This window comes from Neoarthrinium moseri (genome assembly GCF_022829205.1).
Source record: "Neoarthrinium moseri strain CBS 164.80 chromosome Unknown scaffold87_Wmoseri_CBS_16480, whole genome shotgun sequence".
Classification (NCBI taxonomy): Eukaryota; Fungi; Ascomycota; class Sordariomycetes; order Amphisphaeriales; family Apiosporaceae; genus Neoarthrinium; species Neoarthrinium moseri.
This window is the reverse complement of record NW_026055201.1, coordinates 68,405-89,166: the sequence shown is the minus strand read 5'-3', so window position 1 is coordinate 89,166 and position 20,762 is coordinate 68,405. Positions and strand designations below refer to the sequence as shown.

The 20,762-nt window shown below is 49.8% G+C and overlaps 9 protein-coding genes across 9 annotated transcripts; 4 read left to right on the top strand and 5 right to left on the bottom strand.

Annotated features, from left to right (window-relative positions):
• Window positions 1–149: 149 nt before the first annotated feature.
• Window positions 150–1,897, bottom strand: JN550_012499 (uncharacterized protein; the record flags this gene model as incomplete). The annotated part of the gene is made up of 7 exons (XM_049310981.1): window positions 150–374; window positions 428–605; window positions 652–1,208; window positions 1,259–1,318; window positions 1,368–1,585; window positions 1,639–1,779; window positions 1,834–1,897. The coding sequence occupies 7 exons, from the start codon at window positions 1,895–1,897 to the stop codon at window positions 150–152; spliced, it is 1,443 nt and encodes a 480-aa protein (XP_049165543.1).
• Window positions 1,898–2,378: 481 nt separating this feature from the next.
• JN550_012498 (uncharacterized protein) lies at window positions 2,379–4,009 on the bottom strand (the record flags this gene model as incomplete). Its single annotated transcript, XM_049310980.1, has 4 exons — window positions 2,379–3,279; window positions 3,328–3,575; window positions 3,628–3,816; window positions 3,869–4,009. The coding sequence occupies 4 exons, from the start codon at window positions 4,007–4,009 to the stop codon at window positions 2,379–2,381; spliced, it is 1,479 nt and encodes a 492-aa protein (XP_049165542.1).
• Window positions 4,010–4,996: 987 nt separating this feature from the next.
• JN550_012497 (uncharacterized protein) lies at window positions 4,997–6,774 on the bottom strand (the record flags this gene model as incomplete). Its single annotated transcript, XM_049310979.1, has 6 exons — window positions 4,997–5,120; window positions 5,175–6,081; window positions 6,148–6,181; window positions 6,237–6,487; window positions 6,543–6,658; window positions 6,734–6,774. 6 exons carry the CDS (start codon window positions 6,772–6,774, stop codon window positions 4,997–4,999), a joined length of 1,473 nt encoding a protein of 490 aa, XP_049165541.1.
• A 539-nt stretch (window positions 6,775–7,313) lies between these two features.
• JN550_012496 (uncharacterized protein) lies at window positions 7,314–9,261 on the top strand (the record flags this gene model as incomplete). The annotated part of the gene is made up of 2 exons (XM_049310978.1): window positions 7,314–7,661; window positions 7,720–9,261. 2 exons carry the CDS (start codon window positions 7,314–7,316, stop codon window positions 9,259–9,261), a joined length of 1,890 nt encoding a protein of 629 aa, XP_049165540.1.
• Window positions 9,262–9,562: 301 nt separating this feature from the next.
• Window positions 9,563–11,383, bottom strand: JN550_012495 (uncharacterized protein; the record flags this gene model as incomplete). Its single annotated transcript, XM_049310977.1, has 3 exons — window positions 9,563–10,169; window positions 10,250–11,061; window positions 11,150–11,383. 3 exons carry the CDS (start codon window positions 11,381–11,383, stop codon window positions 9,563–9,565), a joined length of 1,653 nt encoding a protein of 550 aa, XP_049165539.1.
• A 1,443-nt stretch (window positions 11,384–12,826) lies between these two features.
• JN550_012494 (uncharacterized protein) lies at window positions 12,827–14,075 on the top strand (the record flags this gene model as incomplete). Its single annotated transcript, XM_049310976.1, has 2 exons — window positions 12,827–13,218; window positions 13,277–14,075. The coding sequence occupies 2 exons, from the start codon at window positions 12,827–12,829 to the stop codon at window positions 14,073–14,075; spliced, it is 1,191 nt and encodes a 396-aa protein (XP_049165538.1).
• Window positions 14,076–14,502: 427 nt separating this feature from the next.
• Window positions 14,503–16,366, bottom strand: JN550_012493 (uncharacterized protein; the record flags this gene model as incomplete). Its single annotated transcript, XM_049310974.1, has 4 exons — window positions 14,503–15,360; window positions 15,437–15,571; window positions 15,646–16,182; window positions 16,307–16,366. 4 exons carry the CDS (start codon window positions 16,364–16,366, stop codon window positions 14,503–14,505), a joined length of 1,590 nt encoding a protein of 529 aa, XP_049165537.1.
• Window positions 16,367–17,039: 673 nt separating this feature from the next.
• On the top strand, window positions 17,040–18,125 carry JN550_012492 (uncharacterized protein; the record flags this gene model as incomplete). Its single annotated transcript, XM_049310973.1, has 1 exon — window positions 17,040–18,125. The coding sequence occupies one exon, from the start codon at window positions 17,040–17,042 to the stop codon at window positions 18,123–18,125; it is 1,086 nt and encodes a 361-aa protein (XP_049165536.1).
• Window positions 18,126–18,768: 643 nt separating this feature from the next.
• Window positions 18,769–19,899, top strand: JN550_012491 (uncharacterized protein; the record flags this gene model as incomplete). Its single annotated transcript, XM_049310972.1, has 1 exon — window positions 18,769–19,899. One exon carries the CDS (start codon window positions 18,769–18,771, stop codon window positions 19,897–19,899), a length of 1,131 nt encoding a protein of 376 aa, XP_049165535.1.
• Window positions 19,900–20,762: the final 863 nt, after the last annotated feature.

Sequence of the window (20,762 nt, the reverse complement as noted above, 5' to 3'; positions counted from 1 at the left end):
GCCAGAGTATTGACCTTGTCTCGTGTTCCATAATGGTAGCTTCCAGTTGCTATGCCCACATACAGCTGCTCATAGCTATCTGCTAGTTCAGATATCCCTGTGAGACTCAGTTGTATCCCAGACGTCTTGTAATGCAAGTCATTATTTCTTCATTCAGGAATGCGGTGCTGGTTTGCGGGAACTCCAGCTTTCCATCTATATTTGGATGCCACATGCTCTTCCAACGGCTGACTTTGCCCAGACTTTTGGTAGAAGTTTTCTCGATACGTGCCATTGGGAACTGCATATTCGTCCCAGAATAAACCACGCTTTTGCAATTCAGGGAGCAATAGGTCGATAATATCTTTGAAGGACTGTGGGAAGAGAGCATAAGCCTGTCGACAGTGTTAGCGGGCCGGGTCTGTCCTGATGTCGAAACACGACTTACAAAGTTGAAGCCGTCAACGTCAGCTTCCTGCAGCCATATTTCCAGACCATCAGCAACTTCAGTTGGGGTACCAACAATGATGGGCCCATTGCCTCCAAGACTGACATGCTCGGCAATGGTGTGCTTTGTCCACTTTGATGTTCCTGGTGAAAACCGGGCATAACCTTCAACGGTTGACCTGGAAATATGAGCTCCGAGCGTCATTTGAAATGATCTCTACGTACTTGACAGCATTGCTTTCAACATGTCGTAGCTCCTCATCGTCACCGTATTTACTCAGGTCGATTCCGGTCCATCCGCCAAATAGCGCTAATGCTCCCTCGTGAGATGCATATTGCCGGTAATCCGCCAATTTCGCATGAGCTTCCTCAGAAGTGTGTCCCAAAATGGGAGTTACGAGTGCTAAAACCTTGATGTTGGCAGGGTCGCGGCCATATTGCGTCTTTGCCAGCTCCCGAACCTCAGCGATGCTCTTCGCACACACTGCTGGGGCGTGCGCGGACACAAAGATTGCCTCGGCATGTTGTGCTGCAAACTGTTTGCCGGCCCGAGAAGTCCCAGCCTGGAGGAGGAGTGGTGTCCTTTGTGGGCTTGGTTGGCAGATGTGTGGGCCAGGCACCTTGAAGAACCTGCCCTCGTGGTTGATCTGCCGCACCAGCTCTGGTTCGGTGTAGATGCCGCTTTGTCTATCAAGCTTCACAGCATCGTCTCTCCAGGAAGATTCAAATAACTTGTACATCACCTTGATGTACTCCTCTGCCTGAGCGTAACGATCGTCATGCTAGATCATATATCAGCTGAGAGTCAATGCTCGGTCTTCAAGCTACTGACTTGCGGCTGCTCGGTGAGCCCCATGTTTTTAGCTGCAGAATCGAGGTAGCTCGTCACGATCTACACTACAGTCAGTGAAGTGGTAGGGTGGTCAGTTCACGTGACTTACATTCCATCCTATACGACCACTACTCAGATGGTCGATGGTAGAGAGCCTTCTGGCTAAATGGTAAGGTTGTTCATAGGTCGTTGATACCGTCACACCAAATCCGATACTCTTCGTCACGGCCGCCATTGCTGAGATGATTGCCAGAGGTTCGTTGACAGGCCATTGTGCACCCGAGATTTTTGCAGGGTCCAATGAAGAGCTGTAGACGTCGTAGCCGCCTATTGTTATTAGTACTCTGCCAAAAAGTCTGCATATGGTTTGGGTTTCATACCGAGGACATCTGCAATGAAGATGCCATGGAACTTGGCTTCCTCAAGAAGTTTTGCAAGCTCAACCCAGTGGGACACATCATTGAAACGCCATGACTGATCGTCGGGATGCCTCCAAAGTCCTGGAGACTGGTGCCCACTGCCTGTTGTCTTCCATCAGCTGCTCGCCGTATTTCGAATTGGAAAGCGATATTTACACATTTCTACAAATGCATTGAGAACAAGGCTCTTCCGTCTGTGGATCCCGCTCAGTCCAGCCATTTCGTATTTTGCGCCCATGGAATATGTCCACGCTGGTCGAAAAGTGAGGAGGCTTGTATCCCTATATCTTCCGGCACCATGCGGAAGCGGACTAATACAGATCTGCGGCGGGTCCCGTAGTGTAACGGATCACGCAACTGGAGCAATGATCACGCAATGCCGATGCGGGGTTGCGTTGTACAGCAGATTAACGATTGCAGTTGAGGCACTTGGCAGAAGATCTAGCATCCTCGTAAATCGGAAAGAGATTGGGGTTTCTACTTCTCCAGGCAAATTGCCAATCAATGCGCGAGTGTTGAGGTATATCTCAGATCGACAATTCGGGGGGCCCGTCGGCACCGATTGCGCCATGATCCCGGCTCAAAACCCGCCGATATTGCTTGTTCGCTTTTGTACTGATTTTGGAAATTATGTCACGGTGTTCCAGCCAAGTGCTCTTGAACTAAATATTCCCCTTCGTAGTGTTGGTTCCTTCGGACGTTCAGGGGGCATCTTCCTGGTACCTATCGTACTTGTACACCGACCCAGGGTGATCTTCCCTCAACCCCCTTTGCCCTTCCCCGTAGACCCTCTCTCTTGCCGTTCGCTGCTCATCGCCCTTAGGTAAGTCGGGATAGATCCCCCGGCGTCGTAGCTCCGGGATTAATAGTTCTACTACATCTTCGAATGTTCCAGGGGTTGTAACGTATCCAATATTGAAACCGTCAAGGTCGGCTTCCTGAATCCATCGGACCATATCATCAGCCACTGTTTTTGCACTACCGATTCCCACCGGGCCTAAACCACCAATCGCTGCATTCTCTGCAATTACCCTTGGCGTCCATTTTGGCACATGCTCACTAGTTGTCGTGAAGGCATCGAGCATGCTCCGTACCTTGTGTTGTTCCACTGAGTCTGCTGCAGTGAGCTCTTGGTCCAGTGGCACCTTGGATAGATCGATCCCTGTCCATCCACTGACAAGCACAAGCCCTCCAATTGTGGAAGCATACTTCTTGAGTTCTTCGTACTTAGCCTGGGCTTCCTCTTCCGTGCGCCCTAAAATCGGGGTATAAGTGCCAAAGAACTTGACTGAACGAGGATCACGGCCTTTGGCGGCTGCTAGCTCGCGAATCTTCTCGATCTTGGGTTTGAGCACCGTGGGTGAGTGTGGTGACACGAAAATACCCTCTGCGTGGGTAGCAGCAAACTCTGATCCTGCAGAGGATGTCCCAGCTTGGAAGAGAAATGGAGTTCTCTGAGGCGACGGGTCGACAATATGTCGCGAATCAAGTGTGTAATACTTTCCCTGATGCTTAATGGTTCGGATTTTATCAGGGTCCGCATAGCTGTCATTAGCAGGGTCTGGCGAAATGGCATCTTCTGCCCAGGATCCCTCCCATAGCCTGGAATGATGAGCCTGTGGCTTTCTGGACCAGATTGATCAGACTTACTTATACAATACCCGAAGGTATTCATCTGCCTGACGGTATCTTTCATCGTGCTCAATTGGGTTTTCTAGGCCGATTGCCTTGAAGGCTGCCTTTTTCCAAGAAGTGACAATGTTCCAGCCGAACCGCCCTTGAGTGAAATGATCTAGGGACGAGAACCTTTTCGCTAGTAGGAATGGAGGCTCAAAGGAAGTTGATGCAGTGATGGCAAAACTGAGGTTCTTCGTTACTGCTGCCATAGCTGTAATCGGCTATGACTACTTATTAGTCAGGCAAGTATGATGCCTTTCAGCAATGACGTACAATTGTTGGGTCGGTCATAGGCCATTGCGCAGCGCGCCTGATGCAATTGTCAAGACTCTGCTCGTAGGTATCATAACCTCCATAAGTGTCTGCCAAGAAGAGAGCGTTGAATCCACCCTTTTCCAGTAGTTTTGCTAATTCAATCCAGTAATTGAGAGTTCGCTTTGTGGCAGACTTGTCGGCCGGATTCTGTAGACCGATTAGAACATGTTGTCTCGAAGCTTCTTATGGCTTCATTAACCTTCCATTGGCCTGGTGATAGATGTCCAATAGTTGACATATCAAATGCGTTGAGAAATATTTGTTTCTTTCCATTGCCCAGATCGGCACTGCCTCCATTGAGAGCCTGCACCGTTTCACCGCTGTGATTGCTGCTTGCCATGTCGCTGTACAGGAAAAGCTTTTGTGTATTTCGAATTGCTTGTAATATGAACTCATTGACCGTGTTATGTTTTTCTTCATGGCGCGTTGCAGGTAAAGGCTGCTGCCTTACGGCGCTATACCGGGCATTCGTCACGTCAAAGCACCATGTGGCATCTCGGAGTGGGGCCCCGATCAATGTGTGTTACGCAATTACCCCTCGCAATTGTATCATGCAACAAGTTTACTTCATAGTGAGGACTGCAATTGCGCATCGGACTTAGCCCGACGACGTGACGAATGCAACGTAAAAGAACAGGGGATTACTTATCGAAGCTCGCACGATGATTGTGCTGACCAATGTAACTGAGGTAGCTAAGTCAGGCTGTCTACGACCCTCAACTTCGCTACGAGGTTGTGTGATGCGGGACGGCCACCATTCCCCATTATAGCCTCGTGTAGACTAGCCATAGCAGTGGTTTAGATAAACCCACTCAGTGACAGATCGTCCGACCAGTCACTTATACTTTTGGTGCAGCAGTTGGTGGGCTATCCCCAGACATTATCTCTCCATTTTCACAAGGCTCACATCCGTTACCACGTTACTATAGCTGAAGAAATATGACACCGAACTAACAAACTAGGCGGGAGATCTGATAATAGGAGATAAGGTGGAGGGATGTGGATCAGTATGACACCTGTGACGCGTTTGTGTCTATGCGAGAAGGACTACTCATACATTTTAGGAAGTGGTGCACTCTTGAGGCCCGGATATAGCGAGGTTATCCCGATCAAATTACTAGTTTTAACATACCACATCGTATGTCTAGAGATACACTGTTGTTTCTTCACCGTTGGGATATAGACGTGATTTTTGGTTTTCTGGCACACCACAAAGATAATACTTGACTGAGGGGTTGAGTTAATGCTCCTGTATACACGTACCAGGAACCTTGAAGGGCACACGTGCACTGTGCTTCCAAAGCCGTTTGAAACCTGGGTTTAACAACTAAAGAGATTTGCCAACATCGGTATCTTCAGCTTGCGCAACATATTTGCTATCCGGATGGGCGGGCTGTGAGATCTCACGGTCATCTTGAGATGTTATATCAGAAAAACTTTCTTGCTTGGACCTTCAATGGGATTAGCGCGTATTCGGAATCCTCCACCAACACAAGGACACTTACTCTTTGCGTCGAACATAGGCGCGGAGTATGTGTGTGGAGACTATTAAACATACGGCACACGCCAAACAAAAAGCAAATCCCTTTGTGTATTTGGGTGCCTCCACGGTAGGAAATACTAGAAGTGGGGTCCACGCTGTTGTTGACTGTGAGATGGTGTTGATAAGAACCAACGTAAATGCTCGTTCTGCAGGTGATGTTCGTAGCTGGGTATTTACCCAACCATGAAAGACACTCGACAAGGCAACGGAGGCATACATCGTCGAAAAGGCGAACCACTTCGCTGGTTCGGGGACATTCCAGACTACCAGAATGACTAGGCCGAGTGCATTCCATGAGGATGCAAGGGTGATTGCCCATGCAGGACCGATCAGCAGATCCGACGAGAAACACACGAATAGGGTGTAGAATATTCCGAGAGCAGGCGCGATCGTCCCCAACTCATTGACGTGCGAATTGCTGTATCTTCCCAGACTTTTGATCCAGAGAAGAAATGTCCCAGCAGACGTGTGAATGCCAGCATTCCAGAATAAAACGTCAGTGGCGATTATGGTCCAGAAATGAGGGCCCAGAAGAACCTTTTTCAATGTCTCAAATCTGACCTTTCCGTGGGATACATGGCCAGCCTTCGCGAGCCGTTCCCTACTGAGGTCAATATCCGCTTGCTGCAAAACCCTTCTGTTGGGTTGCTCGGGCGTTCCTGGAATGACAAAATACCCCAACACACCGAACGGAATTGTAATGATTGCGCAGATGATGTACATCCATCTCCAACCGGCCAGTCCATGGACGCCATCTAGGCGAGCAGAAGCCCCGGCTTGAATCAGGCCCGCTGTCAATGTACCCAATGAAAGGCCCACGTAGAACATTCCTCCTCGTCGTGCTATCTCATCACCCCGGTACCAGGAACCTAAAGAACGACTCAGTAAGATTAGATAGAAGTAAGATTAGATAGAAGAGTGGATAAGATCCTCACCAAAGACATAATGAATCGCAGGAAAAAAGGCCGCCTATTTGTAGTCTGTTAGCGTCCTCACGTAGCTGGGCGTCTCGAATGGGAAGTACCTCGAACCAGCCGACAAAGAAACGATATGCCGCAGCCTCGGCAAACGAAGCCGTTCGGTATTGAAGCAGAGTAAACACGCCCCAAGCAACATCCATGAAAGGAACCAACCAGTACATGGGCACATATGTGAATAGGAACATGAAAGGTATTTGTCCAAGCACTGCGCCCACAATGTAGAAGGTCTGAAGTTGAACAAGTTCATTACCAAAGAAACCCAAGTCTTCCTTCAGTCCAGAGACGTATGCATTGTCTGCGAGGTTCTTAGTTATGATCGTATTGGTCTGACTGTTGAACGGTCTACTGACTCAGATTTGCCTGGTCGATGTACTTGACCCAGTACGCCAGGACCGCGAAGGGCACGAAGAGGAGATCAAGTTTCAATATGAGCTTTTTCTCCTCACTTGTGTCAGTATCTGCATACCTATGCGACAATCAGAAATTAACATTTATTGTTGAATACACGTCTCTTCGAAATGGAAGTTTGGGAGCTGCATACCACTGGACATGGTACCATTTCTTCCGTGGTTGGCTCGACATGATGCAGCTTGGATACTATGCAGACGTTTCAGGATTTAATTTGGTAGCGAAGAGTTCAGTAGCTACACGAATATAACTTTGGATGCTAAGATGTATGGTAGGCTAGCGCATTGCGTGTGTCGACCTTGATATATGCCAGCCCTCCAGCTGCACAAGCACCGCTCTCCGGTACAGGCGTGAGTCTCAACTGTAGCCTCCACACTCATACATCATTTAAGGGACACATCAACAAACCGCGACTCAATCCTGCCAAGTAACAGCTGTATGGGTCTTGCTATCCATTCAAATCCTCGGATCGTGGCGTAACGTGGTGCAATGGAGGGGCGGTGATGGCGTGCTCACCCCACAGAAGGCGTGATGCTGATAACGCTACTGGGCTATCGAATGGCTATGCTCGACATATGTCGTGATTGCCGGAGTCGGGCAAACGCATCCGATGCAGATATAATAGAATAATAGCTTTGGAGGTTCACGTTGGCGGTGAATTTGTGATTGATTAACGTTATCATTGTTATGCGCAGCCACCTCACTCAGCTAAGATGACGGCAGAGGTAACAATTCCTGAGACAGGGGTAAAAAGCCCCGTTCCTACTACGACCGTGCAAATGCCTGGTCAATTCGATTCTTCTACTTTGCGTACTGAAGTGAAAGCGTCTGCTCTAGTGGCTGAACTAGTTGGTACGCCAACCAAAAATTCACAGCCAGCCGCAGCCCCTTGGAAATATAGCCTGCCCGAAATATCTCTTGTTGACCGACACGTTGATGAGCCGAGAAAACTCAAGGTTGCTGTTATTGGCGCCGGTTTGGCAGGCGTCATCGCGGGTGTACTTTTACCAGCCAAGGTCCCTGGCATTGAATTAACCATCTTCGACAAGAATGCGGATGTGGTAAGGAACAACGGCCCCATAATACATCTGTTATACTCGCTGAAAACTTACCTTGCAGGGTGGTACCTGGTTTGAGAATGTGTATCCTGGAGTCCGCTGTGACGTGCCAGCCCATGTGTATCAAACCTCATTTGAGCCGAACACTCAGTGGTCTGAGCAATTTGCACAAGGAGCTGAGATCAGGGACTACTGGACAGGGATAGCCCAGAAATATGACGTCTATAAGTATCTAAGGCTCTCACAGAAGGTTGAGGAACTGAAATGGGACGATGAACGGTCACTATGGCTGGTGCAAGTCCATAAGCTGGGAACGGGAGAGGTTTACACCCATGAAGCTGACTTTGTCATTACGGCGATCGGAAGGTTTAACGCTTGGAAATTGCCTAATTACCCAGGCATAGACGATTTCAAGGGACTTCTACGACATGCGTCGAATTGGGACCCGACCTTTGACCCTGCTGGAAAGAAGGTCGCCGTTATTGGAAACGGTGCGAGTGGGATCCAGCTTGTCGCCAACATTCAGAAGCGAGTCCAGCATTTGGACCACTATGCTCGAAACAAAACCTGGATCGCAGCGTCTTTCGCAGGCGACTCAACTTCAATTGAACCAATCCCGCTACCAGATAACACCAAAGAGTTGTTCAAGGACCCCAAAGAGTACCTCAATTGGCGCAAAGACGTTGAGGAGAAGTATTGGCGAGAGTTCGACAGCTGGATCAAAGGATCTGAGAAGAACGAAAAGTCTCGTGAAGACTTTATAAAGTTGATGGAAGTGCGGCTGGCCAAGAAGCCTGAACTAGTCAAGAGTTTGATTCCTGACTTTTCGCCGCATTGCAGACGCTTGACCCCCGGTCCGGGTTACTTCGAAGCGATCACCGAGGACAATGTTGAATACATTCAGGCACATATCAAGCGTTTTACAGAGACTGGCATCGAGACAGTTGATGGCAAGCATCGAGAGGTTGACGCTGTCTTCTGCGCCACTGGAGCAAACGTCGACTCCGTCCCACCATTTAGTATCATTGCTAAGGGAAAGGACATCAGGAAGCTTTGGTCAGAGGACGGCGAATACGGGTTCCCATACACATACCTGGGTTATGCAACACCTGGGTTTCCCAATCTACTCTTCCTTCATGGTCCCAATGGTTCTGGGCGTGCAGGGACAGTGCCGCATAATGTGGAGGTTCAGATCACCTCATTTGCTCGAATTCTCCGTAAGCTTGCAAGAGAGGGCATCAAGAGCATACAGCCATCGAAAAAGGCAGCAGATGACTTCATACAATATTCTGATGCATTCTTCAAGACTACTGTACTCTCTGAAAACTGCAGTTCTTGGTATAACGGTGGAAGACCAGGGGCTAGAATTCATGGTCTTTGGCCAGGGTCCGCATCTCTTTACTCGATACTCTCCAGAGACCCTAGATGGGAAGATTGGGAATACGAGTATTTGTCGGACACGGGCAACCGCTTAGTGTGGTATTTCGGCACAGGGCGTACCAGAGCTGAAGCTGATCCCGAATTTGACATCACGTCCTACCTCAAGGTTCCAGAAGAGATTGATCTCAAGGCGCTGCATGAGGGATGGTGGAAGGTCTCGTAATTGTTTGGAGGTTACCCACACTGAGCTGGATTTTCTGTCCGCATGTATAGAAACGTAGAAGCAAATAGAATGGTGAAGTCCGGTTAATCTAAAGATGTAACAGCTGCTCTATGAGGGTCAATTCTCGGTGGGAGACAGAAGCATGTGAGTTATGAATTCTCCGTAAGTTGCGGCGCCCTCTCTTTGGGGTAGTCAATTCAGCTGGAAAAAGTGCTTTACTTTCACAGAAGCCAAGTGAGTACTCTGGATCTGAAGTAGATGATATTGGTACTTATCCATTTTCGTGTCGTTCTATTATATACTAGTTAAGTGGTTTCAGCTTGAGGTACATCCCATTGGCGGGCTTGATAGTGATCACCCCCCTGGGCAAAACCTTTTTCTCATCCATCGCCAGCTCCCAAGAAAAGTTGCGTATCATGGAAGCGAGGAGGCAACGCATCTCAGCCTTGGCAAATCCTTGGCCGATACAGCTCCGCGGTCCGTGAAGGAAAGTCAAGAACTCGTAGTTACTACTGGCACCACCGTTGGTGTTGGGCTTGCCATCTGTAATCCAACGTTCAGGGCGGAAATCACCAGCCTCAGAGCCCCAGAGTTCGGGTGATCGGTTCATTTGCCACATGGACAAAACGACTGTGACACCCTTGGGAATAGGCTGACCGGCGAGGTTAGAATCGCAGATAGCCTGACGCATCGTCATGGGCACAGTAGGATATAGACGAAGGGTCTCATTCATGATGCCATTTAGGTAGGGCAAAGGTTCAAGGAGACCAGCTAGGTCCACAGACTGATCTATCACCAGATCATCTGGCAGGGCCTCGCTAACCTCATCTCGAAGTTTCTTCTGGAGATCCGAATTCTTGGCTAGGAGGTAGCAGGCCCAGGTGAGAGCAGAGGATGTGGTTTCGTGACTAGAATGCAAATATGACCGTTAGCTGACAGCAGAGAAGTGATGAGGCAATATGAAACTGAACCAATGGCATTGACTTACCCTGCAGCCAAGAAAGTCAGAAGCTGATCTTTCAGCTCGCTGTCAGTGAAGTTGTCTGATTTGATCAAGAGAGACAAGACATCAAAGTGATTGTCTTTCGTTTTGGTAATCGCCTCTTTCTTGGCCTGCATCATTGGCATGCAGATCTCATTGAGACGACTGGTCAAGTACTTGAAGACGTCATTCATCTTCCATGGCAAGAGCCGCACGAAAGGAATCCCAAGAATAAAGGAAGACATGGCGAAGACGAGTTTTTCCGGTGCTGGGTCAAGTAGCTGCTCGTAGACGTCAAGGAGCGGATCCTCCGACTTTTCCAACATATTGAATTCTCGACCCATTCCTGCTACGCCGATAATGTCAAGCGTAACTCGGCTGGCCCAACTCGAGAGCTCTATGATGCCAGAGTTTTTGCTGTCTTTGGTGTCACTGCCAGATACTTCTTCTCGAAGTATGTTGGTCATAAGAACGGCTTTTGTCCACATCATAGGGTAGAGGTCCTTGATGTGCCGGAAACTAAACGCTGGCATTGTGTTCTTGCGCAAGAACTTGTGCTGATCGCCCTCGAGAACGATAAGCCCAGCCCCGAGCACATGGCGCAGGAAACTGCTGATCTTGGGGGGTTTGATGAAGTCATACGCTTTGTGAACAAGCAGATCCGGTAACATTCGAGGTTTGGTGACCAACACCTGGTTGTGGAAAGCGCTGAGGTTCAGAATCTCTTCGTTGGGGTATTCCTTGATTAAATCGAGAAATAGGTCACCGGGTGGTCTATCGGTCACCAAGAGACCCCGATGGGATGTGCTGATAATAGACTGGACGAATTTCGTCAGTAATTGATACATGGTGTTATTCAGCACGTAAAAGTTCGTCTGGCAGTCTCCCATACGGTTGCCTACTTACCTTTGGGCCAGGAATGCCCCTTAGCGGGCTGAAGATTGTCGGGTAGAGAAACCCCCAGAACAAAATGCCAAATGCGTAGTTTGCGAGAAAAACAGCCCCAAAGATGGCGAGGTGATTCTCTGTGTTGAGCAAGGTGGGCATAAAATCTGGGAAGATTTTGATGGCAAGTAGCGACTCCACTACCGCCGCCAGCGTAAGGCTCGGCAGGCTGAAGACTTCGGCAAGTATGCCCATCCTGACGGAGCTAGCGAGTCCAACACGTCGAGCGCAGGCAATGGTAATCAACAAAAGGGGGGGGAATCAACAAGTTATGATGGGAGAGGTATGGACAAGTATATGGTTGGAAGGGGAATCTAGACGGTAAGGGTTTAAGCTCGTCACCTTATATAGGATCAAGTCTTCGGCTTAGCTAGGCATGTCTGCTAGTTGCGAATGCTGCCGATGGCTCGGCAGCACATGAAGACAGATTGGCACAGAGTGAGGATTATATTCTAAGGCAGCACAGCTGTCAATGGGCGCCGGGGAAGACAGGTGTCAGGCCCCTCCCACCAAAGCCCACAGATGTGTCAGGTTCGGCTCGCTGGATATTGAAAGGCAACCACGCCTGACGTGCGCCGCGTACAGTGATCTACATGAAGTCTTGGACAAGCTAGACCTACGTTATCAGTAGCGCGTGCGGAAAATTGCCAGCAGAGCACCAGCATGCTTGTGACGTCCTTCGCCCGCCGTGGTCAGACGGCCCGAGGAACTGGCGGGGCCAGGTACGTCCCGTTTAGGATCTTCGAAATGATATAGGTACGAATGATCTCAGATTCGCGTGGGCAGGGAAGTAAGATGTGGGGTGCATGAGGTTGCGCTAAATGCATCCACCTACTGACCACGGTACTTCAGTGCGGGTACAAGCAGCGTTTCTCCCCCAGAAGTACCTGAGCGCTGCCGATGTACCTGGCTGTGGGGGTGGGGCTCGTTACCGTGCGAATTCCATGACCCCCACTACTGATTATGGGTACAGCTGCACGTCGCAAAGTACAGTTCCTTTGGGTTTAGCCTGCGAGGCTGACTGCCGAGCTCCGTATCCAACCTTCATGCGTTTGGGATCTTCGCCCATGCACGCGCAACGGGTACCTAGGCGCTAGGTGGGTAGGAATCCGTTCGGGGACGCGACTGTGTCATAGCATCCCCAGTTGCCAGGGTTGGGAGCCTCTGCACGATTGACTGTTGACACATTTGGTAGTGGGTCCCCGTTACGAAATCACATGTGGCGATGGCTCTGGCGCATAGTTTGAAATGTCGTCAAAATATACAAATCGTAGCGTCCTCCTCTTCAGATCCACCTCGAGAGGCGTAGTCTCGCAACCTAGTACCCAAGCAGAGTATACTCCATTTTCAATTGCGATCTCTCGGTACCCCGCGATAAGGAACGTTCACGACATCAAACCCCAGATTGTGTGAACATGTGACGTTTCCACCGTCGCTTTGCGGAGAAGGCTAATGGAGCAAAGCCGAGGACATCAAGCCAATGTCTGAACGACCAGAAGTTCGCGGAACAAGGAGGGAATGTTAATAGTTGGTTGAGCAGCTAGACAGGCTGGGACTGCAAGACACCAGCTCATAGACTTATCCACGAAAACTAAGACAGCATATTACTGTTCGCGACAGTGATACGCAGAGTTCACAATGAACGCCACAGACCGACTACCAATCATCCTCATAGTGTCATGCGCCCTTGTTGGGGGTTATGGAGGCATGTTCTTGTCGTTCCACCATGGGTTCTTTGATGCTTTGCGAATATGTGTCTCGGCATCCTTGGAAGACAGAGGGAACTGTGTTCTGAACGTGCCGGATGCTGCATTCATACCATCTTACACGAAAGTCCCAGCCATAGACTCGCGACTTGCCATACTGTTTGAGTTCTTCGCCCAAGGCTTGACGAGTCGGGGCGATGACGATGGTCTCGATTATGAAGCGATTCTAGCTATGGGCTACTTGGCCGCTCAGTTTGGCGGTGCGTGGTATTTGCTTGCTCTTGAGGGGCTACGTAAGAGTAGCTCTGGCACGGTCCTGACGCGGTCAGTATAACATCTCACTCAATGATTGTCTTCGCAGGAGCTGACCGTTCCCTCCTAGGACGGGGATATTCGGCATCGTGTTCCAGGTTGTTACTATTACCATTATTGCCCCGATATATCTGGTGATACACATCATATCGGCCCAAGCACCCGACCAGAACGCTATAATTGTTGATCTGTTGGACTTGAAGCTTCTCCCTACAACTTTCGTCATGGCCTACGTCCTACCCACAGCAGGTCTGCTTCTCCCGCTGCTTGGTATCGTATCACCTGCTGGAAAGTATCTTGCAATAGCATTGTGGCAACCGTTTCCACTCTATCAATCTGCCATCCACGAGGTGCTCCGCTCTCTACTACGTGGCAAGAGCGACAGAGCCGCAAACATCAACGCGCAAAACAGTTCCCAGTATAGAAAGGCCTTGGGGAAAGCTTATACATCCATACTTTGGTTGACCATGGGCATTCATATTTTGGTCGTTGGGATAACCGCTATGTCTCACTGGACGAGATTGCCCCTGCAACTATCAGCAACAGAGATACTAGCCCCGAGTTCTCTTACCCGTCCTCCAACTCTCGCAGTCTTGAGCCCGCCTGTTTCTGCGCTCTCTTCTCAGGCCATTGTGGCCTCGTTCCTACGGTGGGACGTCTATTGCTCTTGTGCAGCGTTGATTGTCTGGTCAGCATACTTGGTACACCGCGCCCAAATTGGAGTGAGCATCCTTGGAGCAATCATTCAGATTGTTCTCTGGACAGTGGTAGGCGGACCCATCACACCCGCTGTTATGCTATTGTGGCAGCGGGACGTGGCAATATTGGACAGGGCGCAGCGTTCGGGTGCTTATATAAAGAGAAGATGACTGGATTGCAGATGCTTTTTTTCATCCATCCATAACCCAACACTTCCGAACATTCGACCGACGGGTGTGGCGTTGTCTCACTTGATTGCAAAATACTAAACTAACTGAGGTAGCCAGAAGGGGGTAGATCACTGCGTTAGGATCACTTTAGAGGCGCTGAAACAACTAGTTCGTATATAGAAAAACCTTACCAAAACCCAGAGATTAAATTGGAGAATGACTACACTCTCATCCTTCTTCACAAATGACTAAAATAGGATGATGCATGAACCAAGTCAAATGACAAAAGTCGGGTTTGGACAAACGCTCACCATCCAAACCTCGCACATAGACAAGTCCAAAACATCACAGAGGGGAACATGTCAGAAAATTGTGCGGATAAAGGACATGCAGGGTCTTTTGGAAACAAAGATAACTGTTGGGGTACTCATGCCCGTTCCGCTGCTTGAGAACTTGCACTAGATGCTAACGAAGTCATCGCACGAATCAACCCCTGAGTCCCTGGGAATGTCGTCTTTAAGCCTGCTCGCTCCTCCCATGAGACTGCTGACCTGACCCCAATGGCCAGATTCATCCGGTCCAGGATACCTTGAACACTCTTTCTTTGCTCATGTGTCGCGTAAGGGCAATATGTCACCAACTTCAAAGGTTGAAGGATGGTCAATGCTGCAGCCCCATCGTGGGGCATGGTGACAGATTGTCCATTTGGATCAAGGTCACCCATTGCGAACGGTACGCACCATAGCATGTCGGCAATAGTGAGACGTATGCTCTGTTCCAGAACGATGATGCAACCAGTTCCGGACCCGTCGTTGTTGCTCAAGACTTGCGTCCTATCATGGAATTCCAATATGCTCAATAGTAACACAAGACGTGCGGATCGAACCAATATGATAGTGCAAGCCGTTTCGGGATCATAGTAATTTGCTTTCGTGGCAACTTCGCCTAGCGCTGCTGGTACACTTCGTCCTTCAAAGGTAAGCTTCCAGTATGATTCGGCATCAAAGTCCCATGTGTCAAACTCATCAAGGGCTTCAAAGCAAGCTTGCAAGATCGATGCGTTCAGTGCCTCAAATCCAACCTCATGTACAGACTGGAATGGATGTTCGCTCGGCTCGCATGATGCATCCGGACTGGTGGGACTTTTGGATAGGTTGTGTCGAAGCCAGAGAACTTTCGTCATTAAAGACATGGCGCGCATCAACGGGTCAAAAAGACCGAGCAGGGCGACCATCCCTCCAGGATCACTGTAACTATCATCTTCGTTCAAGAAGGAGTGTACTTGCTACAGAAAGCGATTAGCATCCACATGACTGCGCGGCGTGGGGAATTGATGTTGGCAAAAAGCAGTGGCAGCTTACCAGTCTCAGCAACGCCAGCAGGAATAGCTCAAACCCTCTGCTTGTGCATAGCTGCTCAACGCCCCTTTTTTCCAAAAGGCAGTAAAGACCTGCTGCATGTTCGCTAGGATTACCCCAGCCTTCTCCACTGATATCCTATCAAAGTGTCAGAAAGATTGCACCCAACGATCTGGAATCCTTCTTGCCTCAAACATGCACAGCAGCAAGACTGCAGCGATCACTTTGTCACTGGTCACCTCCTCCTCGTTTTGAATTGTGTTGCGCAGGGCTCGGACTGCCCGACCGTAGTTCTGGTACGACTGCAGACGAAATTTGTCGCCACCAAACTGATTATAAGCAGCCATCTGAGCGACACTCAAGGTCGCGGCCTCAAGAACGCCATGGCCGTGAGGATTGTAGAGGGCGGGTAGGAAGCTAAGGTGACCCGGAAAGTTGTCGGCCTCATCGGGCGTCACAAAACGTCGTACGAAGTAGCAAAGCGACAAGTCCTCATAAGAAAGCTCTGGGTGGGGTATGATAGCAGCAGGCCGTGATGGAGCCAACATGGCTTGATCGCCGCTGGTCTGCGCTGATTGAGGCTGAGGCTGACATGACACGCGCACCTCTTTGCTACAATGCTGTGCCGGCGAGGCGCGCTCTTGTTTTGAAGCAGACTTGTCGAAGCGAAAGTGGAACTGATCAGTATAACCCGGACAGGGCTTCCCGTAGATGTAACAGCGCCGGCATGCTGGTTTGCTTTCGTCGCACTGGCTCAGAGATAAAGCACCATGTTAACCAATCTGTATTCACCAACAAATCAAGCATACGGAAAGGAGAGGCCGGAAGCGATACACATCAGCCCCGGCCGGCGACCATCAACGCATTACCCACCTTGACTTTGCGCTGGCGACAACGCCTGCAGCCGGTGCTGAACCGTCCGGGGAAAACCATGGCTGCTGGCGATGCAATAGGCAAGAGGTGACCGGAGCTATGCACCGATGAAGAATGACTACTGGGAATGTCGGAGCAGAAAAATGGGTATGGAAACATCCAAGTTAGCAAGCGGGGATGCAAAGATGCCTGGAGATTAGTCGTTCGCTTGTGATTCTTTCGGTGCAATTCGACTCTCCACGCGTGATTGTCATCTATCCGTGCACCTGACCCCGGCCTGACCTTCAATTCAACTAGCAACAACGCCAGTTCCTCACAGGCTTAAGTCACTAAAGCCAGACCTGCATGACCCCCTAGCTCCCACGAATCGTCGCCAAGAACGCTAGAATGGTCTATACTCGAAAGAGTTTAAATTGCGAGCATCGGCACTGTGTTAAGGTTCATTCTCACCTTCAACGAGCCGAGGCTTTCGCTGTGATTTGGCAACGCTTTGGAGTCAGATCTACCACAACTTCGTTATGAGAAATACTTGATGCAAGAAACGTTGTAAATGATAAGTATACGTCTCTACTCTGAAACAACCTTTCCAATGCCGTATTTTTGATGCCAACCCCTCGCGAGCCACAGGTTTCCGTCGCGCTACCCATTCATCTGACAGCGGACTTCCTACTACCCGCATTGATTTTCAGACTTCCCTTCAAAAGATTCATCGAAGTGAGGTTTATCCATCACGATGTCGTCAATCCTGTATTCTCCGGCTCTTGATTATGCTGCGTCTCTGCGCGGAGTCATTCTTTCACCACTCTTGTCCGGACCACTCCTGTTAGCCGTTACTTATGCACCCAATGCTGTACGCGACATCCTTCTTTACCTGGACAACCGACTGCACGGTCTGCATTCAGCAGATTCGACTTTGAGTCTGTCCACTGTCACCACAGCATTGCGCGTTCTCTTTGGACTTGGTCTCATCCGGCAGCTGAACCGTACTTTAAATACAATGGCCGCCAACTCGTGGCGCCTGACAGCAACCAAAGGTTGGGACTGGCCCAATGAGATTGCCGTCGTCACGGGTGGCTGTAGCGGAATCGGCAAAAGCATCGTCGAAAAGCTTGTAGGACTCGGCGTACGAGTTGCTGTGCTCGATATACAGAGCCTGCCCAAGCCGATGGAGAACAACCCACGCATTCGTTTCTTCAAGTGCGATGTCACATCGTCGGAGTCTGTGGCCTCAGCTGCAGATGCCGTCCGCCGGGAGCTCGGACACCCGTCTATCCTCATCAATAATGCCGGCATCACCCGCCCCACCCCAATCCTCAAAATGCCGGAGTCATTCCTGCGCAGGATCTTCGCCGTCAACTGCCTTTCTCTGTGGCTGACGACCCAGCAATTCCTACCACGAATGATCCAGGTGAACAAGGGTCATGTAGTCACTGTTGCCAGCATTGCCTCCTTTGTAGCACTGCCCACAGGTGCTGATTATTCTGCTTCCAAAGCGGGTGCTCTGGCATTCCATGAGTCTCTCGCATGCGAGCTTAAGCACTTCTATAAGGCACCAAACGTCTTGACTACTGTTGTTCACCCCAACTTCGTCCGCACACCACTTGTCGAGGATTTCGCGGACCACCTGGAACGGTCTGGTGTTCGTATGCTCACTAGCGAACAGATTGCTGAGCCAATAGTCGCCCAGCTCAAGAGCCGGCGAGGGGGCCAGTTGATTATTCCGAGGTCTGCATCCCCGATTTCTGGTATCAGAGGATGGCCAACTTGGTTGCAGGAATCAATTCGGGACATACTCGGCCGTCAATCAATAGGGGCCTAAATCTACCAAACAATCTCAAGTCTCCAGAGATGCGTTTTCTTTTCAATACTTCAATAGTTGGATCACAATTGTTGTATATATGCTTGCCACAGTTGTGAGAGCTGCCCACTTGGAAAAGTATGATTCTCACTGTATAGTGCGCTGATATCATGGCAACCTGGTATACTCATAACCTCCAGCCTTAGATTCTCTTTGTAGATATAGGCAATCCAAATATACGTTATCTCTATTCTCCGCCGTAAAAGTCCGTGACTCTGAATTGCAGCCCGAGATGACATGTGGTAAGTGGTATGCTGCATATCATGTGACTGTGCATGCACATCTCGACTAGACGAAGCGAGGGCCGCACTGGAAGGACTACTAGCGGATCTACATCATCAACCAACTAGCAGACCGTTATCATGTTGCCCGCTAGCTACATAGTTATTGGTTCGCCCCACAATGTTACTGTTGCGTCACAGTCAGATTGCCGAGGCAGGCTCGTTCTCGTGGGCTTTTCTGGATCAAATATAAATTCAACTGTCCGGATGGCCTTCTGTGGAGGTTAACATTGCTAATACTGCATCGTCCTATACCGATCAGACTTTGTTGGTTTCTATAACCGAATTACTAATACCATACCTCTCGCCTAGTTTTTACCCAGATGGCGCATGCGACAGTGTTCCTCTACATTATTGTTGCTACCCCTTGGTTGTTGCTACGTTTTCTTTTCGATGTCAGTCTTTATACGCTGCCAAGGCAACGCCCGGACAGGGAATGGTCGTTTAATCAGGCTGTTCGCGTGCGTGCCGTTCGGCTCGTTCTGCTATACTGGTCACTCCTGCGCTCTGGAGACCGTTTAAGGCTCACACCCGGCCGTGAAGGGAAGAGATTCACGACCGTCCGGCCCCAGTCATTGAAACTGTACCAAGGTCCTCTGTACGATATCGTCATTCGTCCCGAGAAGCTCGGCGTGACTTGGACACCATCACCGCCGTCGCCAGCTGAGCTAGCGAGCCAAAGCACTACATTAGCACTGCACTTCCATGGTGGCGGCTTCGTGATCGGTGATGGGCGAGACCACGATACTGGATATCTAGCGCGTACTCTCGTACAGCATATGGGCTGCACTCATGTCTGTACACCACAGTACAGGCTCTCTAGCCACAGCGGCGGACAATTTCCGGCGCCACTACAGGATGCAGTCACAGCATACTTGCACTTGTTGAGAGAGATGCGAATTTCACCACGTCAGGTAATCTTGTCTGGCGATTCAGCGGGAGGCAATTTGGTGCTCGGACTGCTCAGATATATCAAGGACCATGGGCAGGAACTCAACATTCCACCGCCCGGTGCGGTTGCTCTATGGTCTCCCTGGGTAGACGTTAGCGCAGCATTGCATCAGGATATGAAACTGTCGCCTAACTATCCCACGGATTGCCTCAACCCCGAGTTTGGTCGCTGGGGGGCGGAGACCATCGCAGCTTCCGGGATAATTGATCCATCGGGTCCATATCTATCACCACTGCGGCATCCTTTCAACCTTGATACGAACATCCCTATGTTCGTAAATGCAGGAGAGCGAGAGGTTCTGTGTGATGATATCGAAGAGTTCTCTAAACGGTTCATAAGCCATGGTTGGCCTCTGCATTTGCTCGTTTCTAAAGGGTGCCCGCATGATATTCTTCTGCTTGGACCAAAGATGGGGTTCGTCAGGGAGGCGGAGGAGGCCGCCGCAGATGCCAATGCATTCTTGAGGAGTGCAGCAATGTTGCACCTACCAACCCCTCGTTAATCAAGCTGCCAGTGATCGAGAATAGTCTATGAAAACATAGAAAAAAAAATGATATGAGTGTTTCAAAATTATCGGTCGGCGTAAGACGTCACAGTTGTAGAGGCATCGAAATCTCCAGTCGTAGTAACGTCTGATAGTACCATAATTAGTCCCTCTAGGATGACAGCCCAGAGGTGATGCCACCAAAGAGCTTCGGAATTCTAACAGTGAAAGCTAACCCCTGAGTTCATCTCCAAGATACCCCACACAGATGGAATCAAGTTCTAGGGTATAAACGAAATGGTACTTTGGGTACATAAAGGCACATATTAGGAGCGTACCCTCTACACTAGTCCAGAAAGTGGACAGCACACTGTGTGGTGTGCGACGGTATCACTAGTGGGAAATTGACCCCAGAGGCTATTTCTGTTTGGGCCCCTGTTTGCGGGCCTCGCATGGGTTGTCTGGCCTTGGCAAGGGGCTCTTCCACGCAGCATCGGAGGAGCACTGCAATATCACACTAGCAGAGTAGTAGTTATTCCATCAGTCAAGCAAGATCTACAGCGTGGTTCTCCAGGAACGATGAGCCTATCATTCGCCACGTGGAATCTGCGAAGAATACATTACACAAGGCAGACATATAGGTAGTCCTCGGCTTCTTTGTGGGGCTTGGCTAGTGCGGTTTGAATGCCGAGGAATTGGCATCCGCCTGACGACGTGGTACTTCGTCATGTTATTGCGGCTCGCGAAACTAGTGCCACTCAACTCGAGCGCAACATTTTGTCAAATCTATGTTTGATAGCAAAACCAAAATTGTCAACACTGCCGAGGCATTTCAACCTGCTAGGCCACAAATTTGCGGACGTTGTTTGCTCAGGGTAGTG